At 34.7% G+C, this 18,071-nt stretch overlaps 1 protein-coding gene across 2 annotated transcripts in view; it reads left to right on the top strand.

Annotated features, from left to right (window-relative positions):
• Positions 1 to 17,191, top strand: part of RAD21L1 (RAD21 cohesin complex component like 1) — a 29,632-nt gene extending 12,441 nt beyond the window's left edge. The window contains exons 5-13 of one of the 2 annotated variants that reach the window (XM_036924552.2): positions 2,521 to 2,691; positions 3,618 to 3,713; positions 4,737 to 4,847; positions 6,191 to 6,417; positions 6,649 to 6,748; positions 7,566 to 7,690; positions 9,689 to 9,781; positions 12,039 to 12,116; positions 17,003 to 17,191. In XM_036924552.2, coding sequence (XP_036780447.2) covers positions 2,521 to 2,691; positions 3,618 to 3,713; positions 4,737 to 4,847; positions 6,191 to 6,417; positions 6,649 to 6,748; positions 7,566 to 7,690; positions 9,689 to 9,781; positions 12,039 to 12,116; positions 17,003 to 17,191 — 1,190 coding nt within the window. Of the gene's footprint in view, positions 1 to 2,520; positions 2,692 to 3,617; positions 3,714 to 4,736; positions 4,848 to 6,190; positions 6,418 to 6,648; positions 6,749 to 7,565; positions 7,691 to 9,685; positions 9,782 to 12,038; positions 12,117 to 17,002 lie in introns of both variants that reach the window. The other variant, XM_036924551.2, reaches the window with a different exon arrangement.
• The last annotated feature ends 880 nt before the right edge of the window (positions 17,192 to 18,071 follow it).

Raw genomic sequence — 18,071 nt, 5'->3', positions numbered from 1 at the left:
TGGTCTAAATCTGTCTTAGGTAGGGGAGGATGGTCAAGGCAGTAATGTTTAAGCTACATCTCAACCTCTACTTCTTATCCTTACTCTTCTTCCCTAACTCTTCCAACCTGTAGCAGTGTTTCTCAAATGATCTGTGGTACAGGACCAGTTTTATAATTTTTGTCAATTTTCCATCTATCATGGAATGAAACTTTTGTAGAATATAAGGAAAATTACTAGAAAAACTAAAAATTTAAAAATCAAAAAATACACCTCAAGTTTTTGTTATTAGACTCAACACATATAAAATTTCTCTTTGAAGTAGAAAACTTCCTAAACATTTACCTCTAATTTGTGTATTTACTCTTGTCGGGGACTAGCACCAATTCACAGACCATGCTTTGAGTAGTATGGATCTCTTATGGCTGTAACTCCCAATCTTAAAATTCAATACATTAGCAAAGAGTTAATTATATTCCCTACTGCCCATTTCCCTGTAAGTGCTACTACTCTTCTTTAGGACTGGCACTTCAGGATCACTTTTATCTACACTTTCCATAAGCTTCCCACCAGTGCTGGTTCACCACCACAACAAAAAGTCAGAAATGTCTCTCAGGTTCTTCTTCCTATTCCCCTAGCCACCAATACAATTCACCAGTAATAAAGGCCCGGCATACTGTAATACTCGCCAGCACATCTTCCAGGCTTTTCCTACATTTTATATTCCCTGCAAGAGCAATTGTCCTTAAATTCCTTTTCTTTCCATGTCATATTCCTCTGCTTAAGCACCTTGGGTTGCTCTGACTTACTGATAGATGTCCCAACCTATCCTTAAGGCCCTCTACCCATTTATCACCTTTTTCTTCTATCAAGTCCATTTGTTTTACTCTTAATGCAGACTTTTTACAATAGTCAAGCAAATGTTTTATGAGCCAACCAATACAATATAGTTCTTCTCAGTTCTCTGTCTTCTACAATTCAAAAAGGTAGGAAGAACATGTTCTTAGTAGGCCAGTTACTGGGTAGGTTTAAATCTGGACTTTCTCTTGACTTTGCTGTGTGATACTGGGCAACTTGCCTAACTTCTCTGAGCCTTACTCCCCTATTTGTAAAATTGGGATACCATCCGCAGTATCACATGGTTATTTCCCTTGTTCCCTCCGGCAATCCTTTTCACCTTAAATGGTTTCCCCCTCCTTCAAGAACTAGCTCAACCTTATGTCTATCAATAAATGCTCAATATTAATCCATCCTACTGTGTATTATAATATTAAGATTAAAGACAATGATTATTTCAATTTTTTTAGTAATCTCAGGTTCTTGTGATATTCTTTGCTCAGAATATAATGTTTATAAATATTATAATCTTACTGACCAATGCTGATTTTTCTTTTGGGAGCTAGCAAGCTGCATTTGGAAGATGTGAACACATTTTTTAGTTTTTTTTGGAATTCTCAATATTTTCTATTGTGCAACTCTTTAGTCTAGCAAAACGAAGGTTGCATTTTACAACTTTTTCTTTCTAGAAGATGTAGGCCTATAAAAGAATTTTAAATATGAGTGATATTTTCTGATTTTCTTTACTGACTAGCACTAACATGGGTTGTTAGAGGGAGGGAAGAAAAGACTGACCTCTGAACTGTAGAATTTCAGGCTCCTGCACCTGGAGATTCAAACCTAAGGAAGGGAAAGGATATGCATGTGCTGATAGCCAATCTGGAAGTAGATTAGTTTGAAACGGTGTTCATTTTATCTGCAGTTGTCAGTGTATTAGGAATTTTCTCTCATAAGTCCCCATTTTGTGAAATATTTTACCAGTCAGAATTCTAACATTGAAGTTATCATGATCTATGCTGGGTTCAGATCCTGGCTCTGAAGTCATTCATTATGGTATAACTTTGTGCAAGTTATGAAACCTTTCTGTGGATGTGTTTACTTGTCTGTACAATGAGAATTATTATAGTATCTTCTATTACATCATATAATGCACAAAATAAGCACTCAGTTAATGTTAGCTGACTGGGTTTTGTCTTTTTTACTGCTGTACCTTCAACCCCTAGCATATTGCCTAATACCCAGTCATTCAATAAATATTTATTGAATGAATGCTATAAACCCATTCTTTAATATTTTACCTACCTTTCCATTCCTAAGAAGGCAGATATGCTTCTTATTTTCCAAGCCCACATTATGGATAAACAACATAGGCATTGTCCCTGAAATAATATGAAATAATAGTTCATCAACCAGGACATGACCTGCCTAAAAGAGAATAAATCATTCCACTGCCAATAATAACCTCCTGGGAAATTATTAGACCAAAACACAACTAAAAACTCTATACTGATGTTATGGCATTTTTTCCATTATTAGAAAAAGCATTAGACTAGAAATCCAGTCTGTACTGATTAACTGGGTGACTTTAGTTGAATATTCAAATGAGTTTTTTAGCTTTCATTTTTCTTACCTGTAAAATTTCCTTCTAACCCTAAAATTCTGTGTTTCTGTGACTCACTGTTAATGATACATATGTACATTTAGGGGAGGAATCTGAAATTCTCAGAAGACAGAGCTTCTTTGATGACAACTTTCTGCTGAATTCCAGTGGTCCTTCAGTTGAACATAGTTCTGGAAGCCTCAATGGAGAAAATTTTCTCTTCTGTGACAGTGGAGATGGATTTGGAGATGACGGGGCTGCAGGAGAAATGATTGGTATGCTGTCTGGTTATATAGAAATTGGTTATTTCAATCAAATTACTTTCATGTATTAGTAGATTTATTAGATCAAACTAAAATGGCTTCTGTCATATAAATCATCATTTTTCACACATGTTTTCAAGTCTATGGTGTATTTAAAAATTTAGTTTGGGTCTAAGTAAATAGCTGTATGTTTAAACACATTTTTTATGGAGGTTGTAAAAAACTGCTTGCTTTTATTTTTACAAAAGTTTAATTGTTTTAATTTTTAGAGGGGAAGGAATGAAGTTAGTATATTCTTCATGAAGTATACTAGATCATATACTGGAAAGCATTGTTTTCTTTAATAGAAAATGTTGGACAACTATTCTAAAGGATCTGTCCAGCATTTCATATTCTAATTTTATATTTATTTATGATGTTATTATAAAATAATCATAGACACAGGGCAGACAAAAACTGGAAAATTTAAATACACATATTTTAAAGATTTTGACTGCTGTATATCAAGTCTTTTTAAAGTTGCCTAGTTTATGTTAAAAGGCTGGTTATGGCAAACTTCTTCAAATTTGAAAATTATGAGAAAACAACGCTCAACCTTAGATCTCTATCAAAGGAGTTTGAAATCTTTTACTTCTTGATCTGAAATCCAAACATGGCTTTGTAACAAGGCTACTATTTTTGGTATTAGTTTGGTAAACATTTCCTGAAATTAAACATCTAAAAATACAGTTTTAATAAAGGAAAGAAATGAAACATAAAATTCTATGTTTTCTTGAATGAAATATGACAGTCTATATAACCAATCAAATTAATTAAGTAGGATTCATTAATTTTTGTATCCCTTCACAAACCTTGCATACAGTGATGTCAATAAATGTTTAGTAAACAAGTGACAGTTTTAGCTCTGTATAACAGAAGTATTAATTGTGTTTTTCAAGACAGTCTTTTGCAAAGTGATCAGAATATCCTCTTAGAAGACATGAATTTGGACAGAAAAGTTTCCCTGCCTTCTGAGCCTTCTGATACTATAATGAGTATGTTGAAATTTTCTTTTGTGTAGAAAGTGAACAGATATGAATATTCAAATTAAGCACTAAAACTTCTAGGTTTAAGTGGCAATATAATATGGTGAAAGATAATGATAAAGAATATTGTCCTCAGACACTCTTAGTCTGACTCTGGACAACATAGACTAGGAAACTAGATTCTGAGAAAGGTTCAATGATGGTTATTTAACCGGGATTGGGTTTCTTTGATATGAGAGCATATTTAAATACTCTGACAAATACTATGTTTTTAAGTCACTAAAATGACATGTTAATTGTAAAAACATCATTGTTTCACATTAATATGGTGTTATTAATGTTAATACTATATTAAATACATTAATATGGTATTATTAATTACTAATATTAATAAAACCATATTAACATTAATATAAGTTGACAATCTATGCACAATTTGAGAAAAATTACAAATGGGGAAATATTTTCTACTTGAAGCTCATGTGAGGCTACCACAGATGATTTGAGGTCTTTTAGTCTGATTTTCCTTAAGAATTAAAAGTACAATTAGCCCCATTTTGATTCTTCACTCTTTTTCATGGTACATTTGCTTTCTAACACAACAGTAGAAGTTTAAAATATGAAAAGAGATAGGCAATAAAAATTTAGTTATGGTTCTTTATTCATTTATAATTAAACGATTTAACAGAATACAAAATTTTAGCAGCCATATAATCAAATTTATGTCATTTATTGTGGTTGCTACCACTGTTTTCACTTCTGCTGGGACTGTAGTTGTAGTCACTTCCAAGTCCAGCCTTAGATGTTGCAGGTGATGATACCTGACTCACCTAGACACTCTGGGTCCCAGACCATATAATCTCTGAGCCTCTTCAACTCTATGAAAAATACATGATTCTAAGAATTCAGATGTGGCTCCAAATTAGCAATATAAATTTTCAATTAGTTTATCTTTTACTTTAATTCCCATGTAGGCCTCTAGCCTGTAACATAACTGTTATCTTTTATAACTCCTTTTATTATGATGTTTAGTAGAACTAGAAAATCCAGAGTGTATATGTCCACCTGAGAGTGAAAAAATGGATGAAACCACATTATCAAATGAAGAAGAAGGATTTACCCTTGACCCAATTGATGCTTCAGGTCAGACTTATTCATGTTTTTATTTTTATGTTTGATACACTACTCTCTTATTTACTATGAGGTATTTGAATAATCTGTGACATATTATAAGAGGTAGTCAATGTAGTAATGACGTTTGCAATACAATAGGGAAAGAGTGTAAAGGAAATTTGAGATGATCTTTTCATATATTCAATCCTGGTCAAGCCATATATCTAGCTTGGGAAACTGGACAATTTAAAATTGAGTTCAATTCCAGTAGTTACTGAGCCATTACTCTGCATTGGGCACAGAAATAAAAAAGACATAGTTAATTTCTTAATAAGCTTAAAACTGGTCAGGAAGATATGTAAATATGCAAATAAATAAAAAATAAGGCAGAATAAAAGGATCAGGAGAGAGGCACTATGCCCTCTTACGTTTCAAGCCTGTTTTTAGGAATAAACAATAAATATGAATCTAATATATAACTTGGCCTTGTAAGAATATCCTAGTTGTAAATAGTATAATTGATTTGAATTTCAGTTTCTAGACTCAGGCTTACAAGGAAGAAAGCCTTCAAGTTTTTTTTCTTTACTAACTCAACTCTGAGCCTCTACCCCACCCAGCTGGCAAACCTTCAAGATCTGCATAGCTTCCCTATCTGCCCTACTAATAGCAAACTTTGAGGAAGGGGTGTGGCAGGCAAAAGTGAACTTCTGGTCATTAGCACACCAGTCTGTGGTGCCCACTGTACTGGACTACATAGCCTCTGGGATCTTGTCAGTGTTCCCAGGATTCTGCTGAGGCACATCAGCCGGCGGGTTTACTGATCCTCTTTACTCTCTTATCTCAGATCTTTACCCATTCTGGAGCATCTAACCCTTCTTCCCCTTTTACTTCTTTATTAAGGAAAAGTTTGATTCCTGCTTTGTACCTGGTAAAATTACCCATGGGCCTACGTACCTACTTGGAATTTGTGTATGAATTTCAGTGTGGGAGGGAAAATACACTGGACAAATACAAATTAATGTTTCAAAAGTTGTCATGTTAATGGATATTTTAAGGAACCTCAAAATTTGGTGACTTGTCTCTTAGTATACCTTCTGCTCCACATTTCCTCAGTGGTCCACTTAGTAGATCAACAGAGTCCTTCCTAAGCACCTTAAAGGAGCACTTTGCAAAATGTGTCAACTATTCACTCCTGACTCTAGCTGTGCAAAAACTTTGTGAAACATTCTTTTCAGCAGAAACAAGGGAGTTTTCATCCCAAGGCAACTCTGTAGGTTGTATTGTGCTAGACATTTCTTAGATATGTAGTGCCTAGAATAAAATTTTACAAAGCTATACAACCAATCACATTTGTGCCTATGTCTTATATTTAGACATTGCTGAGAAAAGAAAAGGCAAAAAGAGGAAATTGCTCATAGATCCAGTCAAGGAGATCAGTAGCAAAATTATGTATAAACAGCTTACTTCCTTTGAGGACACACTCATGATTTTGGAACTTGCACCTCCTACCCGAAGAATGATGATGTGGAAAAAGAAGGGAGGAGTGGACACACTTCTGTTAACTCCTGCCCAGGATTTAACTCATGCTGAACTGAAAATGGTAATAGTTTCCATCCTTTCACATGGGTACGATGTTTGATTATAAATAAATAAATGCATATTTACATTCATATATAAAACAGAATTTAAACTTCTGGGAAAAAAACCCTTTCCTTTGAATTAATTTGCTGGGGGTGTGTATACGAATTATAGTTTTTACTTTTTAGCGTATGTGCTTGTATTTTATTGAATTGCTTTACTTAAAAACAAATAAAAATGTATATTTTTACAGTTGTTTACAAAATGTTTTCTGTCCTCCGGCTTTAAACTTGGAAGAAAATTGATACAAAAAGAGTCAGTAAAGGAAGAAAGGGGAAGCAAAAACATAGTAGGTGAGACATTCTAATTCTGTTGGTGTTGTGGGGAATGTTATAGAAACAAAACTTTCATTTTACATTTCAAAATGAAGATGGCATCCAATTTCATATCCCCCAATATAGAAGCTAGCTCTAGAAGAGTATGTGAACTTCAAAAAATCCTGTTATGTCAGCATTGCATTTTTCTGCTTTGCCAATTAATGTTGGTCCAATAAGCTATGTCAAAAAGATGAAGTAAAGATACTATGTGGACTCTTCTTAATCACAGTCTTTCCCACATCGCTTACCCCTACAGGCAGTACTCAAAAACTTTCAACAAAGAAAATTTTTACATCTACTAGGGTAATGTTTCACTTTAAAACAACTAACATGAAAAGTCACCTAGTCATAAGAATAACAAACTATATAATTAACCTGACACATATCCATCTACTCAGAGGATACACGAAGTATTGATAATTGTTGATTATTATCGTGGCTTTTAAAGGAATGACAAAACCAACTTATATGGAGAGTGTACCTCTGCTTCCTAAAATTATTAAAATCTTCAGAACAATATACCAAGATGGGCTTGAACTATCCAAGCTGTCTTGTGAGCGAATGTGTGGGAGTGAGTGTGGAGGAGATAATTGGTGGAGGATGGAGATTAGAGGCAATAAGAGACATACAAAGGAAAGATAAATATGTGAGACTTGGGAGCTAAAAGAAACTCTGTGCACCTTTTGCTTAAATTCTTGGCCTCCAACTTGTCTGTCAGAAGTTTTGTTTTCCTGATTCCCAGTTTAATTTTGAAAGATATTTTGGTGAAATCTTTACTTTTATAATATCTCAGAGACCTCTGTGATAGAAGAGCCAAATTCCCAGCAAGAGTTAAATCAACCCAAAACATGGAAGGATGTGATTAATGGATCTAAGTGTAGCTCTCATGAGGATACCAATAAAAATATTAACTCTGAGGTAAGTTAACCAAAGAGAATCACAAATATATTATTGTTGTTTCGACACAGATGAAGTGAAGGAACATTGAGACTCTAGTATATCTTATCTTCTTACATTTATAGTTTATGTTTCAACTTATGTTATTCTATAATTTCTATAGCAAGTAGCAGTACTACAGGGTCAAACATGATTTTCATCTGTAAAACAGTATTTTCTAGAAGTTTACAAGATGAGTACTTTCATACTGAAATAGTATTTGATGGTACATTAAATAAATGATTATACTTGAATTTGGTTATATGCTGAGAATACTACTAGGCCCCACATTCAATATAGTATAGGATCTTTTAGGACTCTAGACAAAAGACTTATGTTTTGTTTCTGACCATAAATTCATCCATCCCACCTCTAAGAATAATATGTTTTAGACCCACAGTTGCCTCAGCCTTGCATCTGAAAGACTAAAGATCAATGACCAAACTAAATTTTTTTAAAACTTTATTTGAAATCTTAATTCTTGTTTGAAAAACATATTTATTTGAAAACATAGTTAGAAACAAATGTGCTTTAAAATGTTTTCCCATTATTGATTGACAATGTAAATACTATAGCCACACCAGATAAAAATAAACTAGTACTTTTCTGGTTTGTTCTACCAGTACTGCATTTTGATGATCACTCAGGGAATTCAAAGTCAGTCCATACTGAAACTGAATGCCCTTGGAAGGAAAGACAATTTCATTATGCATTAAACAATGTGTTTTACTAAATATTTGATAATATACTGGATATTGAAATGCTGGGCTTCCAGTACCACTTTCTTCTTTATTGGGGCTTGGGCATTTCTGAGAGTCCACTTGCTGAAAATTATGATTAGGCAAGCTTGTTTAGTTTATTATTTTTTCATGTATCAACAAGATGGACTTTCCCAAGTGCTTGAAGTGAGGAGATTGGCACACCAATTCTTTTGAACCTTTTACTCCTTTACCCTATGCTTACACTCTAACTTTCAATTCCATTCTTATTCTGCTTCCAAAAATGGTGAACACATGTGAAATATAGTCAGGAATGGGAACACAGTCAGTTTGAAGGGACAGAAAAATAGTGATTCTTATTAAAGTCTTCATAAAACAGAATTTTTATGTTACTAAGTAACTACAAAATTCAGAATATTTGAATATAAAATATTCATAGAAATTAAAAGGGAAAACATGATGAGGTTTCACAAACGTATATTAAAGAATACAATGCAATTCCTTATATTCACTAAAATTTTAAAAAGCTAAAGTGAAAAGTCAAGTTAGCAGTGTTGAAAGAATCTCCTAACTTAACCAAATCACAGATGACAGCTGGCGAATAAAGCTTGGAGACAGGCTGAAGATAAAGAAAGGGCCAAAAGCTTCGATAGCAATGAAAAAGGGAGATGATGGGGAATGGAGAATTTCTGGCTTTCTCTTTTTCTTCTTTTATGTCTTTGCTCCCCTTCCAGAGGACACAGTTTTTCTTCCCTTTGCCAGTGACAGCTCCAGCAGTGGTGGCAGGAATTCTGTAATGGCCCTAGGTGGGGGTATTAGTATTCCTTCTCCCATTCTTCCTCCCTCCACCTGCAGTCCCTTTCCTCTGCCACCTGGCACTGGCATGAGAATAGAGGCAGGGGACTGGGGCTTCACAAAATCCTTCAAAGGAAAGTGGTCTCAGCCACTCAGCAGCAGAGAATTTACAAAGGAGGTCTGCAGTGCTGAGGGAAATGGGAGGGGAAAAGATAGGCAGCCGGAGATCAGGGACATGCAATGCTTCATTTGTGGGAAGCATATGGAAGACAGGAACATTTAAGTCAGAGGCTGCCTGTCTGGAATACTTCAGAAATAATGTCTTTGAGAATGTGGATAAGTATTTGAAATTGGTTTTAGACATAAGCATTCATGTGACTAAAGCATTTAACCAAATGAGATTGTTCCTGTGATAACTGCTACTTCCGTGATACCTCTTACATCTTTCCCTAATGTGCTTTAGCAGGATATTGTTGAAATGGTATCTTTGGCTGTTGAGGAATCCTCTTCAATAAATACCATCTTGACACAAGAAATTGAAAATTGTCCACTTGAATTGGTAAATATACACAATTTCCACAGTCTTGAGAATGTCCATAAAATCTTTATTCCTAAATATTTGACACTTTATTTACCTGAAAGTTATTTTTCAGAGCTGTTGTGTTATTTTCTGAAATTTTAATTTGAATTAGTGATCTCAACAAAGATGTGTGTATTTAACATATTTAGAACTGCTTTCTTTTTTTCCCTTTAATTTATTTTGATACTTCAAGTAATTTTAAAGAAAGTTGGGAGATTTTTATGTTTATCAAAGGTAGTCACAGGTTTCAAATGTTGATAATCACTATTTTAAGTTATTCTTATAATTTCTCTAAAGAAACAGAGCTGTATTAGGGGTATGTCCTAGGGTCTTTAATTTTTTATTTTACTTACAAAAAAGAAGTATGTGCATTTTTTTCCCAAAATATTGTATGGCTCAGTACCTGTAACTGTACAAGATCTCTAGAGATCAGGAAAGGAAAATGGTCTGCTCAGAGGGCCACAAGTCAATAGCAAAGCCAGACATAATATCTGACTCACCTGACTCTATATATTACTGTCTTATTTCTCTAGTCCTTATCCCACAGTGCTGAAGGCATTTTTAAGATTGTAATAAATTTTAGCAAAAGTTTCTTAGTAAATGATATCAAAACACCTATTAATGCCTAATATTAGTTTGTTTTTAAATAAATTATCTTTATCCAAGACTATTAGATTGCTTTTTCATATGTGGAAAATAGACTGAATCCTGTCTAAGACAGAATAAATAAGCTGAACTTTTTGCCTGAAATATCCATACAGCCAAGGCAGAAGAGGGTCGATTTTTTGCCTTTCTCTTTGCTTCTATAGACAGATTATTTTCATACATAATCAAGCAAACCACAACATAGCACAGGTTCAGCTATTTTAATAATCCACTGGGCTTTCCACACAATGGATTCAGCTACAGGGTGTCCAGATGGATAAAGTGGACAGACTACTTTTTCTGAGCCTTTTCATGATTAGTTTAACTGTATGCTCTAGGTGAACCTGCAGTCTCATGGATCCTTAAAAAGTCGAACCATTGCTTTTTACATTAGGAAAATTGCATTTTTGTATTTAACAATAAAATAAACATTAGTAATTGGATAAACTCATTTATCCTAGACCAAACCAAAATGGAGCAAATATAAATTGTACCTAGAGGGATTTGGAAAACTCTTCAGAATAAAGTGACCAAATTTTCAAATTAGTCTCTTTGGAGTTGTAGGAAAGGATGCTGTATAGACAGGACCAGGAAGCCAGTATAGCTGGTAGGATTGGGGACCCTTACCCTCAAGTGATTTAAAATGTCATGCAGAATATTATGGAGCTTTCTGAAATCATCTTGGAGTACATGAAATTGAAAGACTTTTAGGAAGTGTTTGGGCTCCAGAGGCACACATGAGGCCTTGACAAATAGTGGACCTGTGATAAGGATGGCACAGAAACTATTGGGTTGCATGGTCAGAGCTAGCCTAGGAAAAATTAAAAAGTAGGTTTGATCTGTGCCACTTTCCTTCCCCCAGCGCTTTGTAGCCTTGCTTTTTTATCAGACTCATCAGCACCTTTCCTATGCCCAATTCTGTTCTCAGCTTGTAAGGTGTTAGTTGGTAAGGGCTTAGAGTGAGTTTGTGTGAAGGGATTTCAACTTTATAATATTGAAATATTGAAATGTTTCTGAAGGTGGCTAAGTTCTAAAGACTGCAAAGAATGAATCTATTGAGATAACATGACAGTAATGGGTTGATCTTTTCTGGACAAGTCACCCACGAAATCTGGAAGGATTTAACCCAATTGTACACAAACTCTTAAACATCAGTTATTGTCAGAGCTTCTGTATCACCAAGTAAATTCAGATAAAGGCCTTTACAAGTCAGTTTTTCCATAGCTTTATTTTACTCTTGTCAACTGAGTTCAGACTGACCAGAGCTGAGTTAGTTCTAGTCAAAAATAGTCATCTTCGCTGGCTTTATTTTTGAAAGTAAAGGTACAATGCCCTGGGATGGATTACCAATAAATATTCAGAATCTCCTCCTCTGGAGATCTTTATCAGAAGACAGCCCAGGGAGCATAGATATAATCCTGCAAAGACTGATCTATATTTGTATGTTAGTCTTATTCTATTCTCACATCATAAGCTCCTTATTTGGCAAGATCCAGTGTTATAGTTGTGTATCTTGTAGTAGCCAACACTACGCTTGGCAAGTAGTAAACATTCAGTAAAATTTACTTAAATGAAATATTTTATCAAACAGGAGTCTTTGGAGAATGAACAAAATAATGAGGCAGAGAGATGGAATCGAAGAGTGCTTCAGATGTTAAATAGTTTGCGGGTAAGATGGTAGGGTTTGTCAACCCTATTTTTATTCTTAAAAATAAATAAAATGTTGACTTCAATCTCCTAGATATTAATAAAGTGAAGCCATTTTCATTGTTTTTGTTGAGGTCAAATTCCACTAGAGTGAAATGATTTTCAGCAGTATACCCATGGCTAAATATGGGAATTTGTCTGGGGTACTTACATGTTCTAATCAACTTCTTACCCATACTCATGCTCTAGGCATCTATGTCCTACTCTTGTGTTTAGCAGGCTATCAATTAATTCTCAATGTGGAACTAAGTTTATAACAGTTTAAGGTGAAACAATAATTTTTAAATTTATATTTTTATCAAAATAATACATGTATATAATTTTGAAAGTTCAATAGTACCAAGCTGTAAGGCTGAAAAGGAAACACAGAAGCCCTTTATCCTGTCCCTCCTTTTCCCTAAATCCTGTTCACCAGAGGCAGCTTCTATTAAGCTGTTTCTTTTAGTGTGTGTGTGTGTGTGTGTGTGTGTGTGTGTGTGTGTGTGTATTTTTAAAATCACATGTTCTTACTGCTCTCTTTTGATATTTCAGTTTTAAATTTTGTTTGTTGACTTCTTTCAGCAGAAAATGAAAATTTGGCTTACTTATGTCTGCCCCACCCCAGCCTACTTTAGCACAGTATTCACTGTTTACAGTGTTACAGTTGTAATAGTTATGATGCAAGTTGACTGTGACAGAGAGCCAAAGTATCAGAAACTGAAAAAGAGAAGTTGATTTCTCTCTCAGTTAAAGTACAATCTGGTATGGCAGCTATGCTCACCAAGATGTCAGAGACCCAGCTTCCCTTTATCTCATTTTCTTTATTCTCAGGATCCAAAATAGCTAACTACCCACCATGTCTACATTCCAGTCAACAGCAAAGGTTCCTTTAAGGGTACAACCAGAAATTGTGTATATCACTTTTCACATTTCATTGACCAGCACCTAGTCATCTTGCCACATATATCTGGGAAATGTAATCCTTATCCAGCAACCTTTGGCCCAGCTAATAATTCTATTACTATGGAAGAAGATGAGAATGGATATTAAGGGACAACCAGCAGTTGCTGTCAAGAGACTGTGTAAAACTTAGTTTGCACTGAAGCTTCATAGTGTAATTACATTTCTTTTCTTGTCAACTCTATGTTTGTTTTTTTGGAGTTAATCATTACCTCATTTTTCCTATTTGCTTAGTGTCTGTATATCCATCCTTAGTTCTTTTTCTAAACTCTCTGATGATATAATAAAACCCCTTTCAGAATGGGCAAATATGTCAATTGATTCATCAGGTCCATTTTTTTTTCTTGAAAATATCCCTCCCAGAGCTCATCATCCTCTTGCTTTAATCTGGACTAAGTTGCTCCCTAGGTGTGCTCTGATTTTTTTGTCTTGGAACATGCCTTTACCATAACATGGCAATTCCTTTGTCTCTTTCCTATATCAGTTCCTCTATATATTGGTGCTTTGATCTTCCCTTATCTTGAATTTTTTGATGGCTAATATCCTCTCATAATTTCCTAAATTAGAGTGCAGAGGAGATAGGAACTCTACATACAAGTCTAAAAAAAATTTCTCTATTTTACCTTTAACTTGATTGGTTGTTTCTGAACATAGTTTGAAAATAGTCTCTCTCAGATATGGAAGGCTTTGGAGTGTTTCTAAACTTCTTGTGGTGTTATTGAAAAGTCAGATGCTCCTTGGCTGGCGATCCTTTGTAGATGACCTTTTATTTTCTCTCTGGAAATTTAGATCTTTTCTTTATCCCTAGTGATCTGAAATTTCATGACGATGTGCCTTGCTTTTTCGTATGAGTCTTTTTTCATTTATTGTGCTGAGCATATAGTGGGTTCTTTATTCTGAAAGTTCATGTCCTTGAGTTCTAGGAAATTGTTTTTTATTTTTTCAGATTCCTCCTTGTTAATCTGTTCTGTCTGAACTGCCTGTGGGTCAGATGTTGGATCTCTTGAATTGTGCCTTTAATTCTTAAAAAAAAATCTTTTATCCCCTATATTTCCTGTGTCTTTGCATTTTTCTACTCCCTAAAAGAATTTCTTCAACTTTATTTTCCAGTCTTTGTTGAATATTATTTCTGCCTTCACCTTTTTTGTTTTCTAGGAATTTTTTCTTAGTGATTATTATTATTAATTTAATAGCATCCTAATCTTTATATTTATTTATTTAGTTTTTTAACAGCTTTATTGAGGTATGATTAACATACCATAAACTATACATACATACTTAAAGTACACAGTTAGATAAGCTTTGACATATGTATATGCCTGTGAAACCATCACCACAGTCAAAATAGTGAACATATGTACAACCCCATAAGTTTCCCTGTACCTCTTGATAATCCTTTGTCCCATCTCTCCCACATGTCCCCCTCCCCCACCCCCAAGCAACCACTGATTACTTTATCTCAGTATCATCCTGATCATTTTTTATAATGCAGTGTCTTCCCTCAACTCTCAGAGGTTATAGACTTCTTCTGCTCCCTGCATTGTTTCAGTTTCCTTAGTGATTCTCTTGAATGCATTCTTTTTGCTTTTGAATGTTAGAAATTTTACTCAAATGTGTGGTAGATCTTTTGTTATCCTTTTTTATGTAAAAGTGAGATACCAAAAAGCTACATAAGCATAGATGGGGTTTGTAGACCTGTGGTCTTTATAGTGAGGTAATTGGGTGGTGCTCTGCTCACCCTCTATCCCCACACACTATCTAAAGGGTTATTTTTTCCCTCAGAATGGTCAGTTTTTTCAGCCTAATTTTCAAATCTACTGCCTAGGAGATATAAGCATGATGCTTGTGGTTCAGAAACCAAAGAGGGGTAAGGGAGAAGCTGGCTGTATCACTGTTCAAAGTGATAATTTTATTTAATCTCCCAGCTGTGGTGTGACACTTCTCTTCCACATCCACAGTATCTGGTGTCCCAAGTCTAGAGCATCAGTGGTTGGTATCTCCAAAAAGGCAACCTCCCGCCTCCTGCGAGGGTGTGGGAGCAGTGGTCTCCTGGTTTAATGAGGCGGTGGGGTAGACCTGAGGGCCTAACTGCGCCCAAATGGACTTTCAAGGAATTCTGTGTTTTCAGCTTCACCCCTCACCTCCAGCTTATAACACTTCCCTCTGATTCCTGAGCTTTTCAGAGGTTCTGTAGTTCATACTGGCTTGCTTTTTTGCTGGTTTTCCTTTCTGCTGGCACCTAGGTTTCAGCTTTCTCTACTCTGCTAAGTCAGTTTTCCACTTTTTGTCTTTATCTCCTTCTTTGGTCACCTTTAATTCCTTTACCTTCATTTTAGAGGAGTTTCTGTAGGGAACAGAATAAGCACATGTGTTCATTTTGCGTATTTGTCCACTCAGGGTATTTTTCAAAAGGATTCTTGAAATTGGAAAGGCTGTTCCTGCTCTCTCCCAGGCAAAAAAGCCAGGCAATCCGCATCTTGTCTCCTCAAAAGGGAATAAATGAAGGCTTGGCTTGCTCTCTCTGAAAAGTTGCTGACTCTGGGCCACTCCTTTGGCTGTGATAAAGTATTTTAAGTGTATTTTTTATTGAAGTATAGTTGATATACAATATTATATTGGTTTCAAGTATACATCACAGTGATTCTATAGTTACACACATTATTAAATCCTTACCCCAACTAGTGCAGTTACTATCTATCAACACAGAAAGATGCTACAGAATCATCCATGCTGCACTTCTATCCCTTTAAACAACTTATATTATGTGCTTTGCTATCCCCCTCACCCACTCCACCCACCTATCCTGACCCCTTCCCACATAGTAACCACCAGTCACTTCTCAATGTCTGTGACTCTACTGCTGTTTTAGTCATTTTGTTTTGTTTTGTTTTTAGATTCCACATATAAGTGAAGTCATATGGTTTTGTCTGTCTCCACCTGGCTTATTTCACTTAGCATAATACCTTCTAGGCCCATCCATATTGTTGCCAATGGCAGGAATTCTTTCTTTTTTTGTGACTGAATAATATTCCATTGTGTATATGTACCACATCTTCTTTATCCATTTATCTATTGATAGGCACTTTGGTTGCTTCCGTATCTTGGCTATTGTAGTGCTAAAGTATTTGATTTATTAATTTGTTATTTGTTAGCTGTTAGGGACTGACAAAATAACATATATGCAGTATTTCTAAAAATGCTTCACACCTATCCAAAGAGTACTGATCACACAGAAACTGGACAGTAATCACCACAATATTTCTAACTAAAAAGCTACATTTCTATTTTAGGACTCTGATTCTAAATGCCAGTCTTCATAAGAGGAGTTATCTTCATCCATTATTAAATACTTTTTGTACCTCAATTTTTTCCAGTAGGTTCACAGGTACCCTTCAGTGAATCCAACAACTTTTTAATCTGTGCAGAGAAACTGGGAAGTGTTTCATATTCCCCTGCTACCGAGATGTACAAATTATATTTCTCTGTCTACCTCTAAAGCTCTTTATAGTTATGTCCAATCCCAAATACCTTTAAGGAAAGAAGTTTTATAGGCTGATAATTCTCATTGTATTGAAGTTTCCAAAAGTCTTCTGGCCGTTTTCTCCCTGCAAGTCTAAACTAATTGCACTTTCTACAGGAGCCATTTATGTTAACATTGGTTTTTTAAAAGACCTAATGTATGTGTATGTGTAACACATTAGAAATTTGTATAACATTTTAGATTTCTTTTGCATGTATTTTCTTAATGAACCAACCTTGTGTTTACTGAGTCATTTGCATTTCTTCATTTAAGGATTTCACAATCATTTATCAAAAATATCAACATTTTGTTGTACACTATGCATCCACAGCTTGCTCTACTTTTAATGACCTTGTTTCCATTTCCTTTCTTCTTTTCTATTTTCCCAGGAATCCAACAAGATGGGAAGACAATCCTTTAGTCTGATGAAGCTCTGCAGATATAGTAGCCGAAAACAAACAGCTGCCAAATTTTACAGCTTTCTTGTCCTAAAAAAACAGCAGGCTATTGAGCTGAGCCAGAGTGCTCCCTATGCAGATATTATAGCTACTGTAGGACCAATGTTCCATAAAATGTGAAATAAATCCAGAACATACAGAACTTCTGTACAGAGTGCTCGATTTAATGCAGAAAACCATCTGGAAGCAGCTGAAAGTCTGATCCATTTCATAGATAAGCTGACCTCTGTTTCCTCTTTATAAGTTCAAAATAGTCATAGTCAGAATTGGAAACCTATATGTTTGCAGAAATACTTATTTATAGCTAAGTAGTATTTTTAAATTGGCTGACTTGAATGTATAGCATTTATCATTTCCCTGACTTGAATGTTGCATTTAGAATACATTTTAAAAATACTATATATCTTCAAGAAACATTCAAGGATTTTTTAAAAGGTCATTACACAATGGATTACTTACTTAAATTGTATGGAATTAATAATTAACATTTTCTTATTTCCCTATACACCATAATTTATTTGATTCTAATGCAGATCATCTTTGATTTGACCTAATGTCATGGTTTTTAATTGAATTTTAATTGAAGAGTTACAAAATTCATGTTTTAAATTATCTGAGTGATTTTTAGTCTATTTATAGGTCATTTAACCACTTTATTTATTATTTAATAGTTATTATAACCATTATCCATGTGTCAGCAAAACTAAATCTACTCCTTATGTTAAAAAAAATTAGCAGATACTTATTCAGTATTGTCTGAGGCTGTACCTCAAGTAAAGATCACTAAAATAAATGTTCATTTTCTTGGTGTTTACTGAGTACTTTTGACATTAAAACCATTGTTTCTTCTTAGTTGAAATATGAGTTAGGAAACTTTCATATAATGTACTGTGAGCTCCATATACTGTCTACTACTGTAAAGTGAAGCCTGTGGTACCCTCTAAAATACTGTTTTGTCTGAAATTACGTTACAAAGTAAATTCTAAATGGCCCCTTTGAA

Source organism: Manis pentadactyla, chromosome 5 (assembly GCF_030020395.1).
Source record: "Manis pentadactyla isolate mManPen7 chromosome 5, mManPen7.hap1, whole genome shotgun sequence".
Classification (NCBI taxonomy): domain Eukaryota; kingdom Metazoa; phylum Chordata; class Mammalia; order Pholidota; family Manidae; genus Manis; species Manis pentadactyla.
This window is presented reverse-complemented; position numbering and strand designations above follow the sequence as displayed.